The 27190-nt window shown below is 43.4% G+C and overlaps 2 protein-coding genes and 1 pseudogene across 2 annotated transcripts in view; 1 reads left to right on the forward strand and 2 right to left on the reverse strand.

Annotated features, from left to right (window-relative positions):
• Positions 1-27190, forward strand: part of prdm6 (PR domain containing 6) — a 133153-nt gene that overhangs the window by 54144 nt on the left and 51819 nt on the right.
• Positions 8084-11669, reverse strand: LOC117452128 (GTPase IMAP family member 4-like; annotated as a pseudogene).
• On the reverse strand, positions 19579-27167 carry LOC117453158 (GTPase IMAP family member 7-like). Its single transcript, XM_034092054.1, is given in 2 exon segments — positions 19579-20123; positions 27146-27167. Coding segments are annotated over 2 exon segments (567 nt in total).

Below are 27190 nucleotides of genomic sequence, written 5' to 3' on the forward strand. Positions count from 1 at the left end.
CTCGAATTTCGTCCCCACTGACCGCCAGAGGCGGCCGAGGCAGGAGGGGCAGCGGTCGTGGCCGTCCTCGGGCTCAAGAGAAGCCATACAGGCGCTACATGAATGAACCATTCTGTAGGTAGCCAGATGCAGCGTAGCCGGGAGCGGGAACACAGCCTTCACCAGCTACCTGCTTAATGGAAAGAGTAGAGCGTTGCTGCTACTCGCCGAACTGAAAGAGGGATGTAATTACACCCACGTTACCGGCAGAGGGAGCGGGAGCACTGCCTTCACCTGGCTGGATTAATAAACACGGCAGTTCAGCGTCTACCAGGAGCGGGGGCGAGAACACTGCCGGCTGAGTTAGAGACGAATGCCAGATGCAGCATAACCGGGAGCGGGTGCGGGAACACAGCCTTCACCCGCTACCTGCTTAACGGAAAAACAGGGCAGTTCCGCGTCTACCAGGAGCGGGGGCGAGAACACTATCTTCACTGGTTGAGTTAGAGACGAATGCCAGATGCAGCGTAACCGGGAGCGGTGCGGGAACACAGCCTTCACCAGCTACCTGCTTAACGGAAAGAGTAGAGCCGCGCCGCTACTCGCCCAACAGAAATAGGGATGTAATTACACCCACGTTACCGGCAGAGGGAGCGGGAGCGAGATCACTGCCTTCACCTAGCTGGATTAGTAAATAAGGCAGTTTACCAGGAGCGGGGGCGAGAACACTGCCTTCACTGGCTGAGCTAGAGGCGAGTGCCAGATGCAGCGTAACCGGGAGCGGGTTGCGGGAACACAGCCTTCACCAGCTACCTGCTTAACGGAAACCAGGCAGTTTAGCGTCTACCAGGAGCGGGGGCGAGAACACTGCCTTCACTGGTTAAACTAAGACAAATGTCAGATGCAGCGTAACCGGGAGCGGGTGCGGGAACACAGCCTTCACCAGCTACCTGCTTAATGGAAAAAACCAGGCAGTTTAGCGTCTACCAGGAGCGGGGGCGAGAACACTGCCTTCACTGGTTAAATTAAAGACGAATGCCAGATGCAGCATAACCGGGAGCGGGTACGGGAACACAGCCTTCACCAGCTACCTGCTTAACGGAATAAACAAGGCAGTTTAGCGTCTACCAGGAGCGGGGGTGAGAACACTGCCTTCACTGGTTAAATTAAAGACGAATGCCAGATGCAGCGTAACCGGGAGCGGGTGCGGAAACACAGCCTTCACCAGCTACCTGCTTAACAGAAAAACAAGGCAGTTTGGCGTCTACCAGGAGCGGGGGCGAAAACACTGCCTTCACTGGTTGAGTTAGAGACGAATGCCAGATGCAGCGTAACCGGGAGTGGGTGCGGGAACACAGCCTTCACCAGCTACCTGCTTAACGGAGAAACAAGGCAGTTCCGCGTCTACCAGGAGCGGGGGCGAGAACACTGCCTTCACTGGTCGAGTTAGAGAATAATGCCAGATGCAGCGTAACCGGGAGCGGGTGCGGAAACACAGCCTTCACCAGCTACCTGCTTAACAGAAAAACAAGGCAGTTTGGCGTCTACCAGGAGCGGGGGCGAAAACACTGCCTTCACTGGTTGAGTTAGAGACGAATGCCAGATGCAGCGTAACCAGGAGCGGGTGCGGGAACACAGCCTTCACCAGCTACCTGCTTAATGGAAAAACGAGGCAGTTTGGCGTCTACCAGGAGCGGGGGCGAGAACTGCCTTCACTGGTTGAGTTGGAGACGAATGCCAGATGCAGTGTAACCGGGAGCGGGTGCGGGAACACAGCCTTCACCGGCTACCTGCTGAACGGGAAGAGTAGAGCGGTGCTACTACTCGCCGGACAGAAAAAGGGATGTAGCTACATCCGCATTACCGGTAGAGCAGTGTTTCTCAAACCTTTTCATACCAAGGACCACTTAACCAATACAAAAACACTCGCGGACCACCTAACTCCACAAATATCCAAAAACACATCGTTTTTTACAAATCGCCTGAAAATTGTACAAACAAGTGGCCACATGTGTGATGAAGGTGCTTATCTGGGCTATATCATGCAATTGAAAGTGAAACTTAAGCTCGTTCCATTGCGGAGATATTCCCGCGAGAGTGAGAAAAACTTAAATAAATGTATTTATTTCAAATGTGAAATGTTACCAATATACTCACGGACCACTAGGGGGCGCTCACGGACCACCAGTGGTCCGCGGACCACACTTTGAGAAGCACTGCGGTAGAGGGAGCGGGAGCGAGAGCACTGCCTTCACCTAGCTGGGTAAAATTAAGAACCTTAACAGTATACACAAGACGTTAGCCGAGCGGCTGCTGCTAACGATCAAGCGAGATCAAGTCAAATAACACATGTTTAAGACCAGATAACTAGCTTCTAAAGAAGAGAACAGCACAGAGCCGTAGTTCCAGCAGTAACAATGGCCAGGGCTCACACGGCATCTAACCGTAGTTACAGTAGTAACTATGGCCAGTACTTACACGGCTTAGAACCGTAGTTACAGTCGTAACTATGGCCAGCACTTACACAGCAGAGAGCCGTAGTTACAGTAGTAACTCTGGCCAGTACTTGCACGGCTTGGAACCGTAGTTACAGTAGTAACTATGGCCAGTACTTACGGCTTAACCCCGTAGTTACAGTATTAACTATGGCCAGTACTTACACAGCTTGGAACCGTAGTTACAGTAGTAATTATGGCCAGTACTTACGGCTTAGAACCTTAGTTACAATAGTAACTGTGGCCGGTGCCTAAAAGTGTCGGCCAACGGCTGCCGACTAGACAATATAATATTGGGAGGATGAAATCCTCCTTAATGGCCATACATGCAGAGCACACAGCACACAGTGAAGATTGTTCTCTGCATATCGTCCTAGTCCTAGTGCTAGGAGTCTAGTACTAGGAGCAGTAAATACAACGATATAGCGCTACTGCAACCATACCATGCGTTTACCGGGAGCGGGAGCGAGAGCACTGCCCTCACCGGCTGAGTTAAATAATGAAGCTTAATAGTACATGCAAGGTGTTAGCCAAGCGGCTGCTGCTAACAATCAAGCAACCAAGTCAGAACACAATGTTAAGACCAGATAATTAGCTTTTAATAAAGAGAACAGCCCGCATAGAACCGTGCCTGGTTACAGTAGTAACTGCACATGCCGAGCACACAGCACCCGCCGTGAAGATGTTCTCTGCATATCATCCTAGTGCTAGGAGTCTAGTACTAGGAGCAGTAATACAACGATCTAGCGCTACTGCAATCAAACCCTATGCTACCGGGAGCGGGAGCACTGCCCTGAGTTAATAGTTAAGCTCAACAGCAAGGTGTTAGCCAAGCGGCTGCTGCTAACAATCAAGTGACCAAGTCAGAACACAAATGTTAAGACCAGATAATAGCTTCTAAGAAATAGAAAGTACTTACCTTACTTTCTGCATCTAAACGAAAAACGGGTTTAAAGTATGACCCTCTGGGCTTCCATACTAAATTGAATGAGGGACTCAGCCAAAGCTGGGACTCAAATGCTAATGATAGCTCGGGCACAACGCCACAAGCAGAACTTTCAAAAGAGCAAGGGCAACTTTATGGGAGAGGAAGCGGGAACACTGTCGTCACCAGAAAGTCTAAGCCACAAAAAATAAGACGGTAATCAGGACAACTTGGCTGGGAGAGGGTGTGGAAACACAGCCAACACCAGCAACAAGCTGATACAAACCTGTCTGTCGAGGCTCTGCACAGCGCACAGCCGGCCACAGCTCCTGGAGGACGCGTTAACGACCCGTAGCTCCGACTGTCAGTCGCGAAGCTGCACGCGGCCAGCTGTTTGCAGAGAAATCCCTCAGATCAAACGTTCAAACCTGAACGCTGTAGGTTACAAAAATGTAGCCACGGTACCCTCGGGCAGCGAGAAGATGAAAGGAACAGATCCTCTGACGACACCGGCTGATATAGCCGGTGTCATATGGGTCACAGGTGACTTTGTTGTTATTGGTACTCGAGCTGCGCATGCGCGCGATGGACATATCCAGTGCTAAAGCACCGCCTCTGGCGGTCAGTACGGACGAAATAGAACTCACTCTCCACCGCAATAAATAACTATAATAATAGCTTTTCTATATGGTCAAATTAATTTATTTGCTAAACCGTCTCTGTACTGTAGGTCTCACTATGTATGCACTCAACTTTATTACTACGCGTGGCGGTCTATAGCCGAATCACAACCCCTCCTTCACTCATGTCACATTGCATTGTGTTACGTGAGCTGAAAAATGGATGGTGCCGGTAACAGCCAAACGCCCAGCGGGGCAGCGAAAAGAAAGAAAAAGAAAAGTAAGAGAGAGTGGCAGCTGCATTAAAAAAAATCAACATTAAATAGTGATATTACCTAGGTCTTCTTGAGCCATACACTCTCTTGAGATCTTATCCATTGTATCCTTGTCTTGTGATTTCTGACTGAAAGGGCAAAAGGCTAGACCTACTTTGGTTGAACTATGTAGCTGCGTCCCTGCTTTTGACAAATAGGTGTGCGATTGACATGCAGAGATTTAATGAAAATGTAAATTATTGGTCATGTTGGGTAGGCGCGTTGTTACGTGGGTTGAGGGGCCCTGAGCTCTCAGTGCCCGGGGCCCCCTGGAGGTACTACTGTAATCCGGCCTTGCATATGAAAAATAAAGCATTTCAATTGTTGCCCTTTTTCATTTTTTAATATCCTCGGGATCATTCATTATCAATGTACTAAAGAGGTTTTGAGTTTTACAGGTGTTACAATTTCCTCCCAAAAGATCTAAGATTTTAATAGGGAAAATATGTATGGCTTTACTGTTAATAGCAAAGGAAATGGTACGATAGCCTTAAGACAAACACTACCTTGTAGTACAAATACTATCAATGTAGGTTCAAAATGTGTGTCAGAAACCTGGCTGTGGCAGTTAAATAATATCTTGAAAAATGCAATAGAATACAGTTAACATAATGAGACTTTTATGTAGAACCTCTTCCATATGATGGACAGTATATGATGGTGAATATTGTATCTTGATAAGCCTTAACAAAATGGTTGTGTTTATCAACTAATTAATACAATAATGTACACCAGACTGTTCTTTAATAATTAAATGATATCTATGTTTACCAGTACACATTTTGCTTAGCTTATAAAACAAGACATTTCCTACAATTTTATATTACAAATTGGACTTAACTCTGCATAGAGTAGCAACATTTTTAAATACATTCAGCTTTAGAACAACTTAATTTTCTTCTTGACATAGTTTAACATGCCTCACTTACCTGAGGTTGGTGCTGTTTCCTCGCAGTACAGGGATGTCGTGGTACATTTACTGTACAAAGATTAAATCAACAATGCAGTGTATTTATTTTAATAACTACAATCTATGAATCGGGTGCATGTGACCATACAGCAAGGCCAGTTGTCACACTGGAATGTAACAAAGAAACTGTGTTATCAGAAGTTTGGCATCTTCGGCAGTGAAAGAATGTACTGATAGCATGGTGTTGTTGTTGTTGTTGTTGTTGTTGTTGTTGTTAAGTACTCAACAGCACATTTGACAAACTCATTGTACTACCTAAACTGGCTATTCATAATTTAATTTTTTATTTATTTATTTGCATTTTAAGAAATGATTTGACAAGCTGAATTAGATACAGTTAAAACCAAAATACATTTAGATTTATTTATTTTTTTGACAAAATATTAACAATCTTAGAGCACTTTCGAGAACATTCACGTGGTTTTCCCTTTCTTAATTAAGATCCAAATTAAAGTTAAGGTAACAAATAAAACACATAAGCTGTAGTTATGGTTTTATACTGTGTTTGATTTAATATATATTTTATGTAAGGCGATATAAAATCCCCAACTATTTACTGTAAACCTTACCTTATCAATCTAAAAATATATTAGGACATTGCTTATAACATTTTGAAAGGTAATTCAAAGTTACTTGGGCAGTTCTATTTACTGCCTTTGCCTCTTTTGGAATGAGTAAAATATAAATTCCTTTTAAGGGGGAAAAGATTGACATGATTAAATATTCAAATAACTTTTAGAGTATGGTACTAATGTTTATGTCGTCTGAGGACCACCATTAGATTCATAGGATTAAATATATGTATTATTGATTACAATTTTGACACATTATAACTCCTTAATGTAGTTTAACATTTAAGGGGTAGGTCAATAAGGTCACATACCTTCTAATAAACAATCACTCAAAATAATCTAAATATTGGTCACCTCATGGATTTAAGGGTCTGCACACAGTCACAAAATATCCCTTTTTATCAAAGGTTTATTTTTGGTACCAAGAAAAAAGAGAACACAGTTTGAGCTTTGACTACTGCAAAAATCTATTAAAAAAAATCAAACATAACAAATAGAATTGTAACTTCCTATGATAATAACCTTTTACTGAAAAACAAAAAATGTAAAAGAAAATGTTATATACCGTTAAACTGGATATAAAATGTATTTGTATAACTATTCATTATTGATAACAATTACATTCACCATTAAAGTAAAACATTTAATAAATACAGGAATGCATTAAATCGTAGGAAATATGTGTTTAATTTTGTAAAGGCATTACATAGGCACATCGTTAAGGTTTCATCGGTTATTGTGTGCTGGTTTAGCATTAGGGTTAGGATATCAAAAATAATAGGTGACATGTGAGACATATAAACCAATAAGACCTATCAATTTCAAAGATGACAAAATAGTTTTCCCCTTTGAGAAGCAGGGGTAGACAAGTATCTTACAGAAAATCATATATAGAAAAAGATGTGAAAGGACCTTTACTCTACTGAATCTAAATGACATCAGACAAAGAGTGAACACACTACGAAATTATCTTAAGAGTGAAACTGACAATTAAGAATGTAATAAGTAAACATGTAAAAAAAAGTAGAGAATGAATAAGAGCAATCGATGCTTATTAAAATAATAAAGTGGCTAATCTTAGGTTCACTCAGGTCAGGTAGGGGTATCCAATGCACATTGGAGGTGAAGAGTCCAAAGAGGTGAAGCCCATTATCAAAACAAAAATACATAAAAAGCAACAGTTCTAAATAATACATTTGATATATTATACTTTAACTAGGTATAACTCAAAAATATATATTTTATACATTCTCATCATGAATTCAAGAGCTCTAAATGTCTCATACAAACAACATGTACATTTTGTAAAAAAAACATTGATGTATGTAACAAGAGAACAAAATACCAAACAGATAATGCATTTCAGACAACCCTCTTATCCCTCTGTTTCAGGCCTGTTAGAGAATTGCTGATCTGGGTCCTTAGCTTGAAAGAAAAAAAGAGGAGGGGGAGCTAACGCCTGTTAAGAATTCTACGAGCTCCTCAGCTAAATGCTGCCGTGATTAAACACCATATCATGTTCCAAAACACATCAAGGATTATTTCTGAAACAGTATGGAGCTCAAATGCTTTTTCTCTTGCTGGTTATACCACAAGGTGAGTTCCTTTTTTTATTTCCTGCTTCTTTACACATGCTCTCTCCAGTACAGGTTAGCTCTGAGTGTTAGCGATGCTTGCTAATCTAAACAAAGACCATATTACGTCCAAAACAGTCGGGCATTGTTTCTGATAGCAATGTTCCTGATAGTGCCATGGGTCCGCATTTCCGATATTATGTCATATTGGAAGCAAATCTGGATCAGCTCCATTGTACCTCAATTTTTTAGAGATTTGGGTACGGAGGAAAAGAGAGAGGGTTTTGTTTTCTTTCACTTTGTGAGGTCCCTGACACACCGGGGACACATATTTATGTATAAAAGACATCAAAAAGAGCATTTTGCATGATAGGTCCCCTTTAAATTACTTAACATTTTTATAGCTTACACTTTTACCAAAGGGACTTACAATAAGTTCCATTTACCATAAAGATACAAATTTAGAACAACAAGTACATATGGGTTTAAAAAAGAAATCTTTATAATTGATACAACGCAGTTTGAAACGTTGCTGCTGCCTTTTAAGGGAAAAAAGTACAAGCTATAAACACAAAACTCAAAACAATTTGTGGGGGTTGGAGTCCATGGGAATGACTTCCTTTACGAGCCTTCCTCAAGTGGCCATTCGATACACGTTCAGACATTCCGTTTTTGACACTTCCGCATAGGCTTTGTTGTATTTGCTCCAGACATTTTCTATTTTTTTCCTCTTCTTTTCTCTCTCTTGTTTTTTCTTCCTCTTTTCCTGCTGCTCCTTAATGAACTCCTCCTTCATCTTGAATAGACTGGTTTTCATGTCTGTTTCTCGTTCCGTTTTGGATATTTGTTCTGCCAGTTGTCTCTTCTTTGCCTGCATTTCTTTTTTATGTTTATCTTCAAAGTCCATTATCTCTCTCTGTATCTCGCCTTCCTTCCTTTGCAGGATCCTCTCCACTTCCCTTTGTATGGCGGCCTCAGCTTCTTGGAACATCTCAGGTGTAGCATCCATCACCATTGTTGCTTGTCATTGACTCAACTTGGGTCAGAAGCTTGCTCACTTAGGTACGATTCTTCTGATCGTTGTTATTGAAGACCAGGTATCTTCCTCCACATTCCGTTATGAGTTGTATCAACTCTTCCTCGTTGTCGTCTTCTATGTAACTCTCAATTGTTTGGACATTCAGTTAATCTCCTCTGGTGAATAGAACGATGATGTAGTCTCCTGACTTCTCGCCAAATAACTCTTTGATCAGATGCACAGTATCTTTCTCTTCCTGTGTAAATCGGCCAATCTGCAGCACCAGTAAGAACACATGAGGTCCAGGAGACAACATGCTGATGCATTTCGCAAGCTCCTGTTGAACTTGTTCGTTGGTCAGAGTTGTGTCATACAAGCCGGGGGTGTCGACTATTACAACAGGCCATCCGTCAATCTCTCCGGTTTCTTTTTGGCAAAAGTCGGTCACTGACTTTGCGCAGGCTTTAGATTTGAAGCATTCTCTGCCCAGAATAGTGTTTGCTGCTGCGCTCTTTCCACAACCAGTCTTCCCAATGAGCACCATCCTGAGGCATCCATTGCTCTGACGTTTATAACCAGCCGTCTTCAGTACAAAATGTTGTCCTGCTACCGTATTCAACCTGGGCTTTAGGAAGGGATCTGAAGTTAAAGATGCTGTCATGGGATCATCTTCTTCAGTAAAGTGTAGATATCCTCCTTTGTTGTCACTCACGATCTTTTCCATCTGTTTGATCAGTGCTTGATAATCGTTTTCAGTAAAAGCTTTTTTTCGAAGTCAATGCTTTGCTGCCGTTGTCTGCAGTCTTGGATAACTTTGTTTAAAGACGCATTCTGTACCTCACCATTTTCTGTTTGGATAACCATTGAGTATTTAAAAGCATCTTGACCATAGATATTCAGGATGAACTTCAATTTGTGTCTATCTTCTTCGTTGAAATCAGAAGGCTTTAGTAATAGAAGGAGGACATTTGGTCCTGGGGGGCAAAGAGCCACGCACTTTTTCATCTCATGTCTTACTTTATCTACAGGCAGACTGAAGACATCTGAGGACTTCACTACTGTTAGTTGTTCCCCCCTCCGTTTTCCATTGCTGACTTTACATTGCTTTTGCATGTTCAGATAAGGAGAGTCTTTTTCCATTGTGATGAAGTTACTAAGTGTTGTCTTTTCAGTAAGTTCCTTTCCAAACACCACAATCCTCAGTTCAGATGCTGTAAAACAACAAAATCCAAAGCATTAACATTTCGATAAGTCACTGAGCACATTTATTTATTGTCTGTTTCCATTTTTCTAAGTGGTTCAAACATGAACCTATGGAAGTTATTTAAAGACAGTAAAAAATTATTTGATTAAAAAATGCATCTTTATTCTGTGTTTTGTAAATCTTTTAATTTGTTCCTCTACTAAGTTGGTTAGCTAAGGTTGTGCTGTGTTGTTTATTATTTGCCATTAGCCTTGAGTCACTTTCCGAAATCTAAAAAATATGTTGATATATAAATCTGATTCTTTTGAAATATCCCTTTTTATTTTAAAGTAAATTCAGATTGAACACAGTAAAACATTTTTAACTATTGTGTCCGTCCAAAAAATAAAAATTACCTATAGTGAAAACCACCCTTGAATGATGGGATGGTAGACTAAAAGCTTTAGGAATCCAAACTACAACATATAATAAGTACCCTGTATCAAAATTGATGCAAAACAAGTGAAATTTGACATTTTTAGAGAGATTTAGCAACAACAAAAAACACTTCTGGGGTCATTTGGGTAGATTTGACCTATTTCTGGCCCCCCTTGGTCGATTTTGCTAATTGACATCTCTTTCTAACCGTCAGAGCCAATGGAATCGAGGGGAGCTCCCACATACTCCTAATTTGGTAATGTGTGTGTGTGAGACTGCCGCATAGCCAAGACCGGAAGCTGCGATAACTCTGGTGGCTACCATTAGCAGCTAACTTTTACTCTCCGATTTTTACATACAAATGGAATTATGGATTATAAATAGAAACAAATATTACCAAGAAACATTATCAACCTATGGATTAACCAATTCAGCCGCATTTTCTCTGGTTTTAATGCCATTGAACAAGTATTTTGATCAGATTGACAGCTACGGTGAGACGATCTCCCGTAAAAGCTCTGTAAAGGTACGTGTTGTGATGTCTGTGTTTGCTTCCCCTGTCAAGAGTTCGGATCACTCAGTGATGATATATATACCTAAATAATCTGTGGAACCTCAGCTTTAATCGGATATCTTGTATGTGCAGCAATGATAAGTAATAAGGGTATATTTTATCTTGAGTTGTGTGCCAAAGTGCGTTAGCATTTTTCGCTCAGGGGTAATTTAGATGCTTCTTATGAGATAATAGGTTCTTAAATATTAAGATCCCCTGAGACACAGTGTCGTGAAAAAAAAAAAGTACCCGCCGACGGGGACCTTGGGGCTTAACAGGTTAATAACAACTTTTTTTTACTGTCATATAGTATTGTATACCTGTTTACTTTATTCTCTTATTTTTTTATAACCATAATGATCATATAAAGATGTGCCTTTACCTCGCTGGTTTGAGAAAAAGCTTCTTATATTCGTTAGCATAGCTAGCTAACCAGATGCTAATAACAAAGTGATTGACTGTATGATCAGTATGACAGATGAACAGATCGCCACTGGGCATACAACTAAAGACACAGCCACGCAAAAACTGCAGCATGTGTACGGCTCCTTATGGGTACTGCAATTTGTGGAAGTGCTGGAGTGACGTTCTGGTGCTCTCCGTCAGAACTGCACCCCTGTCAGACGAGACATATACCACGTGATGACACGTTAGGCTCGTGTTGTGTTCAAGGACCCTGATCTTGGCCAGGACAAACAGGCACTCGCTTGTTAAATTTTTTTGCGGTCTAGATTTCTTTAATTTTTTCTTTTTTGCGTGTGTTTATAAATTACCTCGAGGGCCGTATCAAATGATCTCGTCGGAGGTTCCCCACCCCTGCTCTAACCTGTTAAGCCCCAAAGACCCCGTCGGGGTGTCTTTTTTTTTTCTTCACGACACTGTGTCTCAGGGCTTCTTAATATTTAAAAAACTATGAATATGTCATACCCTCCTAACGGGAATAAAGTCAGCTAACCGATGATACATTTTTACCGAAACAAAACACAAGTCTCACAAGAAGGGTCTAATTGAGCCCTGAGCTTGAACATGCTAACGCACTTAGCACAAAACTCTAGGTATATATCGATCAATATACTCATTGGATCTGCACAAACAAGCTTAACTAACATGCTGAGATTCCACAGATTATCAAAATATAAGTATCATCACTGAGCGATCAGAACTCGCGACAGGGGAAGCAAATACAGACAACACATAACGTTGCTTTAGGTAGCAAAATACGGAGATATGCTCACCTTTAGCTGTTCTGATCAAAAGTTGCGTTCAATGGCTTTAAAACGAGAAAAAACGCGGCTGAAGGTTAATCCATAGGTTATTCCAATGTGTCTGTCACTTTGAAAAATTATTGATAATCCATAATTCAATTTGTATGCAAAAATCAGAGAATTAATATTAGCTACTAATGGTAGCCACCTGAGTGTATCGCAGCTTCCGGTTTTGTTGTTGAATGTTATATTTGATGAAAACATTAAAATGTTAAGAGTAGCCTACACAGGGGGAAAGTAGAAGGTCAATGATAGAAATATAAAATATCAAGAAGATACTGTAGTAATCTCTACAATAAAACAGCTAGTGCAGGACGTCCAAAGATATTAATAGGAGGATGTGCAAAACTACTACGACAAACTAATTATTTAAACATTAAAGAATACTTTAAGTTAAGGTCTTCTTTTGAATAAAATCTTTTTTTTAGAGGTAGCAACAGATAAATATTAAGTCTGACAAAGTACTTAACGTCTAATATATTGCATAGTTTATTTTGGCACTTGACAATCACCTTCCCTGAATTTTACTCAGGTGTAACTAAAGTCTGCTTTAAGGGTTGTATATATTTCACATCATTAATCATAATCTGCAAAGTAAGTATGTAGTGGAGTAAAAATAGCAGGTTAACCTCTGAATTGTAGTGGAGTAGAACAAAGTAGTGCATGCTGCTGTAACAAAAACATTTCCCAACTTGGGATCAATAAAGTATCTTATTGTCACGATTCTAATGTCATGTCACGTTTTTTATTTAGTCTGTCTTGTTTTGGATGTTATTTTGCTGTTCTGTCCTCCCTGTCTCATGTTTTCCTCTTTGTTTCTTGTCTGGTCCTTCTCCCTGTGTTTTTCTTCCTGTCGTTAGTTTCCCTGGTGTGTCTGATTGTCTAATTGTGTTCACCTGTTGCCCTTGTGTTTCTGCCTCCCCTGCCCGGCTGTTTCTCGTCTCGTGAATACCCCTCCCTGTATTTAGTCTTATCTCTTCCTGTGTTCCCCTGTTCTATTTCGTATATGGCTTCGCCCTCTAAGGCTATCGCTATTGGGTAATCCCCTGCGCACCCGCGCAGCACTGAAACACTTGTAGTCCACGCCCACCCGCAAGGTGGGCCCCACCCTCAGGCTTCCTTCCGGTATAAATAGGAAGGAGGCCCGACAATCTGCTCCCTCTTTTCTTCAGCACACCGTTACTGAAGCACAAGAGACACTTCAATTGCAGAGTAAACATGAGTAACAATTGTGTGAGAGATTGTCCCTCATGTGGCTCTGGGTTCATAATGAGTTATGACCAGCACAGATAAAAGCAGTATGCGAATCCTGCCTGGGGTCAGAGCACGCATACGCTGCTCTAAACCAGCAGGTGGCATGCACACACTGCGCCCGTCTCCCCTCGGGCGACAGGAAGCGGAGAGTGGACGCTCTTGCTGCTATGGCCGAGGAGGACGATTGGCCCGTCCAGGCTTACGAGCCCACGGACGGGGCCTCGTGTCCCGGGGGCCGAGTGCCGGGCAGGAGTCCGACAACTCCTGCCCCGCCTCCCTCCACGGTTCACGGTTCGGTTCTCCCCTCCCTCCTCTCCCCCGGACGGGGTAGACAGAGTCGGAGCAGGGTGCCGAACATGCTTTCCCCCTCTCCGTCACCACAGCGCGGCGGTGAATAACATCGCGCTGCTCTCCAACTTGGTGGTGACACTGGTAGAGCGGTCCACCACCGAGACAGAGGAAATCAGCAAGGCGGCCAGCACGGCGCTCATTCTGTGCACGTCCGTTGCTGTCTCCCAGGCGAGGATTTCCGCGTGGGTGACACAGATCCAGCGCCACCTCTGGCTGAAGCAGGCGTCTGGTACGGAGACGGCCAGAAAAGTGCTACTGGACGCTCCAATCAGCCCGGACGAGCTGTTCGGACCCCAGTTCCACGCCATGGTGGAGTCCATGAAGACGGCCGCGGAACAGGCGAACGGCATTCGCCAGCATGTACAGCTGGCTCCAGCTGGCTCCAGCCTGCTGAGTGCCCACAGCGGCACCAACGCCCGCAGCAGCCGCGGCGTCCACGCCGGCCACAGGAGGCCGCAAGCGGAGAGACGCCCACAGCAACCGCCTCGGCGTCAGACGCGCCCTTCGGCGGCTGCAGGGGCTCCGTCCCACGTCTACGCTCCCCCGCCACCAAAGAAACAGGGTAATTAAGCCGGCTGCCACTAATCTGTTGATTAAGTACAGCAGAAGCATGCTGGTTTTAACCTATCGGTTAATAACCTGCAGAGCTCGCGGCATTCCTCTGTCCGAGATACGCCTCCTACACACCGTCATAATAACCCATGAGCGCCGTTATAACACCTCATGTGGACAGCACTGCACACACCTCCACTCATCCCCTGAGCATGTACACGCCTCATGATGACAGCCGGAGTGAAACGCAGCGTGTGGAGGCTTCCTCGCAGCCCTTTCGCCTCACGTGCAGCAGCGGCGAGGGCAATGGCGTGGCTCGTCACCATGACGACCATTACAGCATCACAGAGAAGCCAGAACGGGGGAATGAGCAGTATTCCAGGCTGAGTGCCCCCAGCGGCAGCGCCACGGCGCCAGGGCTGGCTGCAGAAGCCTGCTGGTTTTAACCTATCGGTTAATTAACTGCAGAGCTCGCTAATTAAGCCGGCTGCCACTAATCTGTTGATTAGTAGACAGCAGGGCTCGCTGCAGAAGCCTGGTTTTAACCTGTTGGTTAATAAACTACAGAGCTTGCGGCATTCCTCTGTCTGAGATACACCTCGTACACACGGCCTTAATAAACCCATGAGCGCCGTTATAACGCCTCATGTGGGCAGCACTGCACACACCTCCATCCATCCCCTGAGCGTGTACGCGCCTCATGATGAGAGTCGGAGTGAGACGCAGCGTGTGGAGGCCCCCGCGCATCCCTTTCGGTCCAAGCTCGGCAGGGGCTCTGGCGTGGTTCGTCACCATGACGACCAAAAACACATCTCGAGCACGTGCGCCCGCTCTCAGAGTTTTTCTCAGAGTGGCAGCGCGTGTGTCTGATGGACAGATGGATGAGCACGCTGATCAGCAGAGGATACGTCCTGCAGTTCGCCTCTCCCCCCCCACAGTTCAATGGGATACAGGAAACACTCCTGTCCTCCCAGAAGCTATGTCTTGCGCTCCAATCCGAGCTGCTGGAACTCCTGTTGAAAGAGGATATTTCCAGAGTTCCTCAAAGGGAGGAAAATCAGGGGTTTTCACTCCCGTTATTTTTCTAATCCCGAAAAAGACTGGGGCAATGACACATCCTCGATCTGTCAGTATTCCACATGCTGACGATCAAACAGGTGCTGGAATGTGTTCACCAGGACGACTGGTTCACTTCCACCTGAAGGATGCATACTTCCACGTACCCCTCATCCCGAAACACAGGAAATTCCTGCGTTTTCTCATTTCAGGGAATATCAGACCAGACATTCGTCTGCCGTTCGGATATTTCCTGGCTCCTCGCATTTTTGTGTAGAGAAGGCTGGAGCCACTACACAGAGGAGGGATGAGAGTGTGGTTTCTCTGGACGACCTGCTATTTGCTGGCTCGCTCCAGGGAGGAAGTCGCTTTACAGACGATACATCTCGTATCGTATCTGTCAAAGCCTGGGTTTCATAATAAATTGGAAGAAGAGCTGTCCTCTTCCCTCTCAGACAAATGTTTATCTGGGAGTGGAATTAAACTCAGCCAGCATGAGAGCGCTGCTCTCGCGGCTGCAAGTGGAGGAACTGACAGCTCTCCTCCAGCATGTCACAAACCGCACAGCCCTCTCCGTGACGCAGCTGCTCGGCGTTGGCGTCAGCGTCAGCTGGTCACGTGATGATCCCCCTGGGTCTCTTCCAACAGGGGGACACTCCAGAGGTGGTTCATTCGCTGCAGAAGCCTGCTGTTTTAACCTATTGGTTTATAAGCTGCAGAGCTCGCGGCATTCCTCTGTCCCAGATATGCCTCCTACACACGGTCATAATAAATCCACGAGTACCGTTATAACGCCTCGTGTGGACAGCATACACACACCTCTCATCCTCTGGGCGTGTACGCGCCTCATGATGAGAGACGGAGTGAAATGCAGAGTGTGGAAACTCCCTCGCAGCCCTTTTGCCTCACGGGCAGCGGCGGCGATGGCGTGGCATCTCCCCCCAGCAGTTCCATGGGATACAAGAAACACTCCGGTCATCCCAGGAACAGTGTCTTGCGCAGTTTTTACTCCGCTATTTTTCTAAATCTCGGAAAAGAACGTGGGAGTCGCCCCGTTGCTGTACAATCAAACATGTGTTGATGTGTTGCAAATGTATTATCTTTTCAATTTACACACGGCATCTATTGCACGTCTGTCCGTCCTGGGAGAGGGATCCCTCCTCTGTTGCTCTCCCTGAGGTTTCTCCCATTTTTCCCTTTAAACTGTGGGTTTTCTCTGGAAGTTTTTCCTTGTACGATGTGAGGGTCTAAGGACAGAGGGTGTCGTATTGTCATACTGATATTCTGTACACACTGTGAAGACCACTGAGACAAATGTAACATTTGTGATATTGGGCTATATAAATAAACAAAATACGATCTGCGCAGCTTCTGAACGCAGCCAGGCGGCTGCTGTTCTGGGCGCGCGCACACGTTGCTCTCATCAGAGCAATGTATATTCCCGGCGAATTGAACAGAGGGGCTCGCAGAGCGCAGCAGCCGTGTTAGGCGAGGAGTACGGAGACTCAGACCTGTGTCACGCGCACTGGCGCCTCAGTGGGATTTGGCTTTGGTGTTACGCGCACCAAGCAAAGCCCCATTTGAACCTGATCAGGTTCCCCTTAAACTGTTATCAGCCAAGTAGTACTACTTTTGGCTCTATCAGCGAAAAGGGTGAGTGATTTGTCTGCTCTCTCTGTGGCTCCGTCATGCCTCCGGATCCAAGGAGATGGCAGTTCAGCTGTTTTACGCCCTAACCCGGCTTCATGCCTAAGGTCATCACAACTCGTTTAGAGTCGAGAGTGATCACCCTGGCTGGCTTATTCCCCCCTCCTCACAGGTCGGAGGAAGAAGCCGCGTCTCATCTCCTCTGTCCTGCGCGCACGGCTGCCTTGCGCACGGCTGCCTTGCGCCATTCTCAGCGCCTGTTTGTGCACTATAGAGAGCGCTCGGCGTAACCTTGTCGCACTGCCACTCCAACATCCAATCACAGAGCTTGAGGACTCATCACGGGGTTTGTAAAGCAAGGTGGATGTTGTAGTCCCAAACGATATCGGAAACTGTCTAAACTCCGAAAAAACTATTAGTTTCTCCGAATCAAAGGTTAAAAACACAAAAGCATTGTACACAATTTAAACCAATCAATATTGTGTAATTTACAAGGATAAACTGATGTTTTTTAGTGGATGAGTAATACAGATATCACTGTGTAATCATTTGACAGTGAGGGAATACTTCCGCATATACACGTTCTCCTGGCGAGACCTCAAATCATCTTCGTAATATCTATCAAACTATAGATCCTACACATCCACTGGACGTAGATTATAAAAGTACAATATACACTTCTCGCTAGAAATCTAGTCAAAAAGCATTTTAATGGCCAAACTATTCTACAATTTAGGATTTTACAGAGAGGGTTATTTGTGAATAAAAGAATCTCCGGAGCGTTTGCAATTAACGGGAGCATGTTGTATCTTACACGACCACTAGAGGTGCTACACCTTAAAACGTGACTGGGTCGTAATAAGCTGCTGAACAATCGACCTATATGGTCGATTTTTGTAGGAGGACAGGCTGTAAAAAAGACATTCGTAATACTCAATCTTTTCATCTCTCCACACACACTATGTATACAATCACAGACACTTTATATAAAAAAGATTCAGTCAGTTGTTAGTGATCTTTAACATAAAAGTGTAGAATCCACATGTCAAAAGGTTGGTGTTACAAACAAGTCCACTGCACTTCACAGCTATGAGTGTAAGTAAGGAAACAGAAGACACTTGAGCATGGCAGTATGTTTATATACCCGGCACGCACTTAAAGACAATAAACCTTTATAATGAAATATGACACCTAAAAAAAAACCTGTGTTTTTAACCAAAAAATAGGCAACAGTGGGAGCGGATATGCAGCAAACGTAATCCAATTGTTCAACAAGTAAGCTGCAGCTCTGCCACATTTATGTACAACACATTAGTAAGTATTCATTACCCTCTGTAAATGTAATAAGAAATCATTTTCAAAATGTGTAGTAAAACCCGAACAACATCATAGTACTTTGTTAAATATTACAAATATTACAATTCAAACATTTATGAAACATTTCCCCTGATGTTAAAGTGTGTACAGGTAACAAAACAGTATATTTGCATATTAATAATAATAATAATAATAATACATTTTATTTATAAAGGCACCTTTCATGGCTCTCCAGATCGCCGTACACAAAACACAAATAAACAAAATAGCACAAAAACAACGCAACATAATCAATAAAAAAACACATTGTGCGGAGAATCCACATTATAAATGACTAAATAAGGGATGTATACTTTCATATATTGAAGTGTAAGCAGTAAGTACTGTCTGTTATTATAAACATGACTGAACAAAAGAATAACACAAACATATTTACTATGTGAGCTTGGATATTTGCTAACTGTAATTAATGTAAAAAATAGACATTCCTAGTGTAACAAAAACATATATGTGAGGGTGGACTGTGTCGCTGCTGAAATAGTTTGTGTGGAGAGGTAAAGCTGGCTGTCATCAGCATGAAAATGAAACACAAGATTATTGTGATGAAGAATCTGTCCAAAAGGCAGTAATGAAAAGAAAAAAAAGCAGGGGACCAAGTAAAGAGCCATTGGGGACACCACGGGTGACTGAAGCAGTATAGTTATATATGGATGGATATATGAATGGAGGTGTCGAGGGTGGATGGCGGGGGGTGCCAGGTATGCCAATGGAGGAGCATTGCAAAAACATCTCATAAAATGTTACATACCTTGTCTTCCACTGCTTTCTTGAAATGTTCCTCTATCCAGTTATTTAATTGCCTTTCATGTATTTTCTCTAGGTCACTGATTTGTCTATGTTCTCTGTTGTGCAACAAATGTTTCAACTTCAACTCATTCATTTCTTCTTCTTGTTTTTTCTTCAATTTCTTTAGGTCTCTCCCGTAAACTTTGTTCCTACTAAGCAGCATAATCATCACGTCATTTTTGTATTGCTTCAGATCCTCCATTTCCTTTTCTTTCTTGTCGTCAAGCACCTTTCTGAATGTTTTGTCTTCATTTTTCTTCATTATTTCTTGTCTTCATTTTTCCTCAATGTCCTCATATTCACTTCCGATTATATCACCTTCCTGATATTGTTCGTCCTTGTTTTCTTCCTCTCGGGCAATCTTTTCTTTGTTGACTTTGAGATTTTTTTTTCCCAGAGATTTAAGCTTTTACTTCCTCAGTTTTTTGAATTCCTCTTGCATTTTCTTGCTCCTTTCCTGCTCTTCTTTCCTTTTACTTTCCCTTTCGAACGTCCTCTTCTTCTGCTCCATCTCTATCTCATTTTCTTTGGCTCTCTCAATTTCTTGATCCAGTTTCAATTTTTCCTTTTCTGGCATTTCTTCTTGAGTTTTTCTTCCTAGGTCCCACAAATCTGAGGTGTAGTAGCCCTCACCATTTTTCCTTATCATTCACTCAACTTTGGTCAGGAGTTGGCTGACTTGAGTACGATTCTATCGATCTTTGTTATTGAAGACATGGTATCTTCCTCCGCATTCAGTTATCAGTCTTGTTAAGGAGTTATCTTCATCTTCTTGTATGTAACTCTCAATTCTCTGGTCTTCAAGTTCATCACCTCTGGTGAATAAAACAATGATGACATCTTCTGCTTGCTTGCCAAAAAACTCCTTGATCAGTTCCACAGTGTCCTTTTCCTCTTGTGTAAATCGGCCGATCCGCAGCACCAGTAAGAACACATGAGGTCCAGGAGCCAACATTCTGATGCATTTCACAAACTCACGTTGAACTTCATCATATGGCAGAGCTGTGTTGAACAAACCGGGGGTGTCGACCACAGCAACAGAGCGCCCGTCAATCTCTCCTGTTCCTTTTTGGCAATGCTTGGTTACTGACTTTTGAGCAATCTTCGAAGTAAAGCGTTCTTTGCCCAAAATAGTGTTCTCAGTGGCACTTTTTCCACAGCCAGTTTTCCCAATCAGCATCACCCTGAGACAGTCTGTACGAGGCCCCCTCCTGACAGAGTGTTTACGCGGCACAATTGGAGGCTTGGGAGGCTGTTTCTCATGAACCTGCTTGAGACATTCTCTCCGTGTCCCTATCGCAACAGATGCTCTATTCGGAGTCATCCTTTGAAAGTTACTGGGACTTTTATATTGCTCCGCATTTGTTGCACTTCTTACAAGCTTACGAAGCATCCCTTGTGTGAAGCCACTAGATCCAACAACTCTCATATCTTCTAAAGGAAGTAAAACCTCAGACACTGACTGCTTGTTCTTAATGTTGCAGAAAGTATATTTCCCACCAAAGGTCAGAGTTGTTGGATGTCTCTGTTTTCGTTTACAAACCTCCTAACATTATTATGATTTGCATCAGAAAGAAAAAGAATCATGGTAAAATCATTGATCCTATAGCTGAACGTGTTTCGGATGGTCTCTAGCTCTTTCTTGTCTTCCTCACTTGGGGGTTCTAAAGGCAGGACCAGGACAAAGCAATGGACGCCCAAGGATCACAGAGGGAGATGCTCTCCAATGATTCTTTCTTTCTTACCTCCTGAGGTTTTCCAGACAAGGCAGGCAGCTCCACCAGGGTAACCCTACGTCCACAAACCTCTCCCTGCCTTTTAACACACTCTGATGATTCAACATGTGGACCAAACTTTCTTTCTCCCAGAAGAGCATTGGATGCTGAAGTCTTCCAGCCTCCATGTCTCCCACACAAAACCAGGTTTAGAGGTGGTTTTGTGCATTCAGGTGCTCCCATGCGACTTGTGTCTTCAGTGTAGGCTAAATATTGTCCCCTGTTTTCATCCACTATGTTCTCCATTTTCTCCATCAGTTCTTGGTGATCATACTCAGGAAAATCATCTTCATCAAAGTCCATTATATGTTGCCTTTGTTCACAGTCTTGGATGAGTTGATTAACAGAAGGATTCCCTAGCCCACAGTTTTGTGTTATGATAACCATTGCATATTTAAAAGCATCTGGTCCAAAGAAGTTCATGATGAACTTGATTTGTTGCCTATCCTGCTCAGTAAAATCAGAAGGGTTCACTAACAGTAGCAAAACATTTGGTCCAGGGGGGCAATTAAACACACATGTCTTTAACCCGTGTTTAACTTTATCTACAGGCTAACTGAAGACGTCTGCAGTTTTCAGAACTTTGAAAGGTTTTTTCCTCCATTCTCCTTGGACATTTAATTGCTTTGACATTTTTGAAGAACAGTCTTTTTTTTTTTTCAGTAATGAAGTTACTTAGTGTTGTCTTTTCTTTTGGATTTTTTCCAAATATTGCAATCCTGAGTTCCGATGCTGTAAAACAATGAGAAAAAAAACATAAAAAAAGACCATCTAGTTAGCAGCCAAAAGCAGTAACAGCAACAACAGTGCAAACAATAGCAGCGACATTAGCTAGCCAGAGGGTCACACACATAGAATGACTCACATGCAATTATGTTCATTCGGCTGGCTATGTGGAAACATTTCAGAGAAGTTTGGATTGCAACACACAGGCTACATTCCAAATAGAGACATCCCTAAACCACTTGAAAGTGCCTTTCCAAACCAACTAGTGGGGAATGGGAGTTGGTTATTAGGCCCTCCAACAGCGAGTATTCAACGGTCAAGACTTGCACAGTTTACTAGTAAATATTTGAATGGAACTTTTTGTACACAGTTAGTTTCATGTGATACTTAATAACACACTCCCAGAACTGTCTTATAATAATTGTTGTCTGCTGCCTTCATTATTTGTTGTCATTGCCAACTTCATATCAGATCATGTCCTGCAAAGTAGTGACTACTTTACTTACCACGTGCTGATCGATTTTGTTGAGAAATTCCACTTATGTTGCTGCAGTGTATGCCTTGGGTTTAAGAAAACAAAGTTATAATGAAGTTAAGGGATGCCATAATGTGTTAGTTATTTTAAGTAACAATATGCTGCTTATGCAGGACACTTCACAAAACTCTGAACAAGTACTAATGGGATAAACAGGAAAAGGCGATGCCAGTTATTCCAATGGAAGAGCTAACCAATCAGAGCAGACTGGGCTCTGGTTTCAGACAGAGGGTGAGAAGAGGTGCTAAAGCACAGTCAGTATGAGAAAAATAAAGAGCTTTTTGAACATTAAAGCATGAAGACATGTCGCAGTAGAGCAGGGGTGTCAAATTCAAGGCCGGCGGGCCAAATCCGGCCCACAACTTCATTTGATGTGGCCCGCAAGAGCTTGCAAAGAATATAATATACAATACAATTGGTGTAATTGTTGAATATTTGCTTTCAATTATTTGCCCTAGACCTCTGCTTTCAGACGTAGTTTGAACAGTACCGAAGGAGTGGCATACCGGGGTGGTGGTTCCCCTTTTTAAAAAGGGGGATCAGAGGGTGTGTGCCAATTACAGAGCCATCACACTACTGAGCCTCGCCGGGAAAGTTTACTCTAAGGTACTCGAAAGGAGCGTCAGGCCGATTGTCGAACCTCAGATTGAGGGGGAACAATGCGGATTCCGTCCTGGTCGTGGAACGACTTATCAGCTTTTTACTGTTGCTTTTTATGTGTTTTGTAGACTTGGAGAAGGCGTATGACCGGGTTCCCAGGGAGTTACTGTGGGAGGTGCTGCGGGAGTATGGGGTGAGGGGGTCTCTACTCAGGGCAATCCAATCTCTGTACTCCCAAAGCGAGAGCTGTGTCCGGGTCCTCTGCAGTAAGTCGGACCCATTTCCGGTGAGGGTTGGCCTCCGCCAGGGCTGCGCTTTGTCACCAATCCTGTTTGTGATATACATGGATTCGAGGCGTAGTCGTGGGGGAGGGGGTCTGCAGTTCGGTGGACTAAGGATTGCACCACTGCTTTTTGCAGATGATGTGGTTCTAATGGCTTCATCGGTCTGCGACCTTCAGCACTCACTGGATCGGTTCGCAACCGAGTGTGAAGCGGCTGGGATGAGGATCAGCACCTCCAAATCTGAGGCCATGGTTCTCAGCAGGAAACCGATGGACTGTCCACTCCAAGTAGGGAATGAGTCCTTACCCCAAGTGAAGGAGTTCAAGTATCTCGGGGTCTTGTTCTCGAGTGAGGGAACAATGGAGCGTGAGATGGGCCGGAGAATCGGAGAATCGGAGCAGCGGGAGCGGTACTGCAGTCGCTTTACCGCACCGTTGTGACGAAAAGAGAGCTGAGCCAGAAGGCAAAGCTCTCTGTCTACCAGGCCATTTCCGTTCCTACCCTCACCTATGGTCATGAAGGATGGGTCATGACCGAAAGAACGAGATCGCGGATACAAGCGGCCGAGATGGGTTTTCTCCGCAGGGTGGCTGGTGTCTCCCTTAGGGATAAGGTGAGAAGTTCAGTCATCCGGGAGGGACTCGGAGTTGAACCGCTCCTCCTTCGCGTCGAAAGGAGCCAGTTGAGGTAGTTCGGGCACCTAGTTAGGATGCCACCTGGGCGCCTACCTATGGAGGTGTTCCAGGCACGTCCAGCTGGGAAGAGACCAAGGGGTAGACCTCGGACCAGGCGGAGGGATTATATCTCTTCGCTAGCCTGGGAGCGCCTTGGGATCCCCCAGTCAGAGCTGGTTGATGTCGCCAGGGAAAAGAATGTTTGGGGCTCTCTGCTGGAACTGCTACCCCCGCGACCCGACCACGGATAAGCGGGAGAAGATGGATGGATGGATGGATGGATATTGGCCCTAGACCTCTGCTTTCAGACGTAGTTATTTAGGAAGTTATTACCAGAACTGATAATAATCCAATGCAGAGCCAATAATGTAATATAATTAGTGCTGTCAAAATTATCGCGTTAACGGCGGTAATTAATTTTTTGAATTAATTGCGTTAAAATATTTAACGCATTTAACGCATGTGCAGAATGGCCCGCCCCATACGTGCCACCAGTGGCAGCGCCAGGGTATGGCTGGGGTAGGCTACACCCATACCAAGAAATGGCTTAGCCCCACCATGAACAATGATGTTAAAGTAAGCAAAATAAAGTCTGCCAACTCACGCGGAGTAAATTGCACAGACAGCCGTTAGTCAGATTGATTTCAGTAGCCACGGTTTTGAAAACTTTTGTCACGTAGTGATCGTCTTCTCGATAGAACATCTTTGATAACGGCGTGGTGTTGTTGCAGGAAGTCCCGACGGAGAATACTTTTGCTGTAGTACAGGGCACAGCCATATAATAGTAATAATATGGCTCTGGTACAGGGGTGCACATAACTGGTACGCAGGTTATGTGCGTAATCTGAAATGCGTACCGTCACTTGTGTCACAAAGCGCATTTGCGTACCGACGTACTTGTGAAGCTTTTCCAGAAGGCGGTTAGATCACCGGACGACAGAGTCGGTCTGATTAGAAATTGTAATCGTTTGACAGCCCTTTATATCGTCTTAAAGTTACAACCGGCCCTTTGAGTGCAACCATAATGCTGATGTGGCCTGCAATGAAATTGAGCTTGACACCCCTGCAGTAGAGGAACAAAATGGTCTGGTTGTTGTTTACGCAATATTCTGCTTTTCAACATTCTGTTCGGACTGCATCATAGCCTCTTTGTGACATTCATGTATAGCACAGATTTCATCTCACGTTTTATCACTGAAAACCATTACAATGCATACAGTGCTTTCATTAATAAGTAAACCATGCCACCTTGTATGAGATTGGATAGCATTATTCACAAAATACATTAAATAGAGCAGGTCCGATAAAATAATTGAAACCTTTTACCGAAAGCTATTTATTTAATTTGTATTGCCATTGATATTACAGTAATAACGATGGAAATCATGTACATATTGTAAGCTTTCATTTTGCTGCGCTATCATTTTCCCTTTTGATTGTAAATGGCGGAGCTGTTTTAATTCATCAAACAATCTTCACACCTACTGACCTTCAACCATTTTTGCCATTATTGGCTTTCCATCTACATTTTTATACTTCTCATTCATTATTTGTTGCATTTGATCAGTTTATTGTACTCACCAGAACAAGAATCTTGTTGCATTACTTCTCACGTCCCAACTTTATAATGTCTAAAGTCAAAGTATCCAAGACGAGCCGGTAAGACAACAAATAAAATAAAGGGTAGGGCCAACACATATACAAATACCTCTTGAAGGCTGAGAACACACAGGTGTGCAAGTAAGAAGAAAAGATGCAAGCTATGTCAAAGAAGATGGGATATGGCAGTGCGGGAGCTATTCCCTTACAGAGGTCTAGGTACAGTAGTCTGGTTGTTTACTGTATGTTGGCCCGAAACCGGGTCAACAGATTGACAATGCCCCAGAAAGTTGCATTTTCATTTCTCAAGTTAATATGTCATGAATTATGTTGTTTTCAGTTCAGTGAAATTCAAGATGCACATATGTTACATATAGACAGGGAGAAATGCTTCTTATTAATCAGCTATTTCAATAAACTGTGGTGCCCGTGCCACCTATTATTATTTTAACCTTTGGCCCTCCCTCGCATATCAAATGCCCAGCCATGGATTCAAAACCTACACGTCACCCTGCAGGATTTTAATCAGTAGTGCTTAATCCAGGAACAGGTCAAGTGATCTTAAAAGCAGTTGCACAAGGTAACAACATAACAAAAATAACTTGGAGGCGGTACCAGACATGAGAGTGCACTTCTGATCAATGCTCCGAATAACCGGAAAAGCGTGTCCATACCAGGAAACAGCAACAGATACGGTAGGTGATGGTGACAGTATTATGATTTCCTTGATCCTATTCAGCAACGTTAGGAAATGGGTGAAACCCCATTGAAAAAGCCCCTTCCAGGTTATTGTCTTTTCAAATAAAGAAAAAAACACATTTCTGGACATGAGCTTCCTTTATCAGTACAGGTGAGTATCAAGTTTCCAGTTAAAGTACCGAAAAAGTACTCTCCCTTCTTGCAATTCCAGTCAGTCCTGAGCTGCATTCCCTTTTGATTTATTTAATGTTTCTATTTGATACAAATTGCTTGAATCTTGTGCTAAGCCTGGGCAATACACACGCTCTGTGATGCTTATTCAGCATCAGCGTAATAGATGAGTGTGTTTTACATGGGATGTCAACTCGAAAACCTTTGAACGGTGCGCATATTTTGTGTGTCGGAAAATTGTACTGTAGTTAATCTTAACGTAAATGTACTTTAGCGATACTTTATCATGCCATTTAAAATGTCCACTCACCTTTTACTTCACAACATTTATCCGACAACTTTAGTTACTTTATAGATTCAGATTATTGGCTAATACCAAATATAAATAAATAAAGGAAAATTGGCTCTGTAAGGGTGTGGAATACTTGACGTACTTCAGTTGTAACTCATTCACGTTGACATTAAATTAAACGTTGGTGTTGTGGAGTGAACCATTAGGCGGGGGTTTGAAGCTGAACTGTTTTTTCTGCTCGCCATCCACAATGTTACTTTTCCATCGCTTCCTCATTTCACAAACTAAGGAGCAGGCCGAGGGTCCCAGAGCGTGTGTGCGTAACGTTGTTTAAACTAAGTTGCGTGTTACATATCATAATCGATAGACAGCACTCGTGTATACACATCGCTACTCCGTAACGTGATAACATGTATTCATTTATGACCTCACACTTTGTTTGTGTTATAATGTAAAAGCTGATCATAAATCAATTTTTGCTTTGTGTGAAAACATACAGAGGAAAGATCAAAGCGCTGTTGGTACTGGTCCCGCTGATGTGCCAGACGAACAGTTTTACACTCAACCGCGCTGCTGAACGGCAGCAGGGGTCTTTGTTTTTCATACCTGAGAGCCTGCTGGATGTGTTTGATTTATAACACAGCCTCGCCTGAATGTAGCAGCATGTATGTATTAAAGACGTATGTTTGAAATACATACAAGCCGCTCGCTGCATGTCTCGTTTTTCATCCTGGGAGGTCATCGGGTATGTTTGATTTACAGCCCGATCCCTCCTGAATGTGTTTTTACATGGATCCAACAGCACCACACCCCTTCCCTGGTGTGGAAAGAACTAATAAAACACATGCCCACTCTGAAAACACAGATCTTCAGGATGGTTCATTTCGACTTCTCAAAAAAGTCTGT

Source organism: Pseudochaenichthys georgianus, chromosome 9 (assembly GCF_902827115.2).
Source record: "Pseudochaenichthys georgianus chromosome 9, fPseGeo1.2, whole genome shotgun sequence".
Lineage (NCBI taxonomy): Eukaryota > Metazoa > Chordata > Actinopteri > Perciformes > Channichthyidae > Pseudochaenichthys > Pseudochaenichthys georgianus.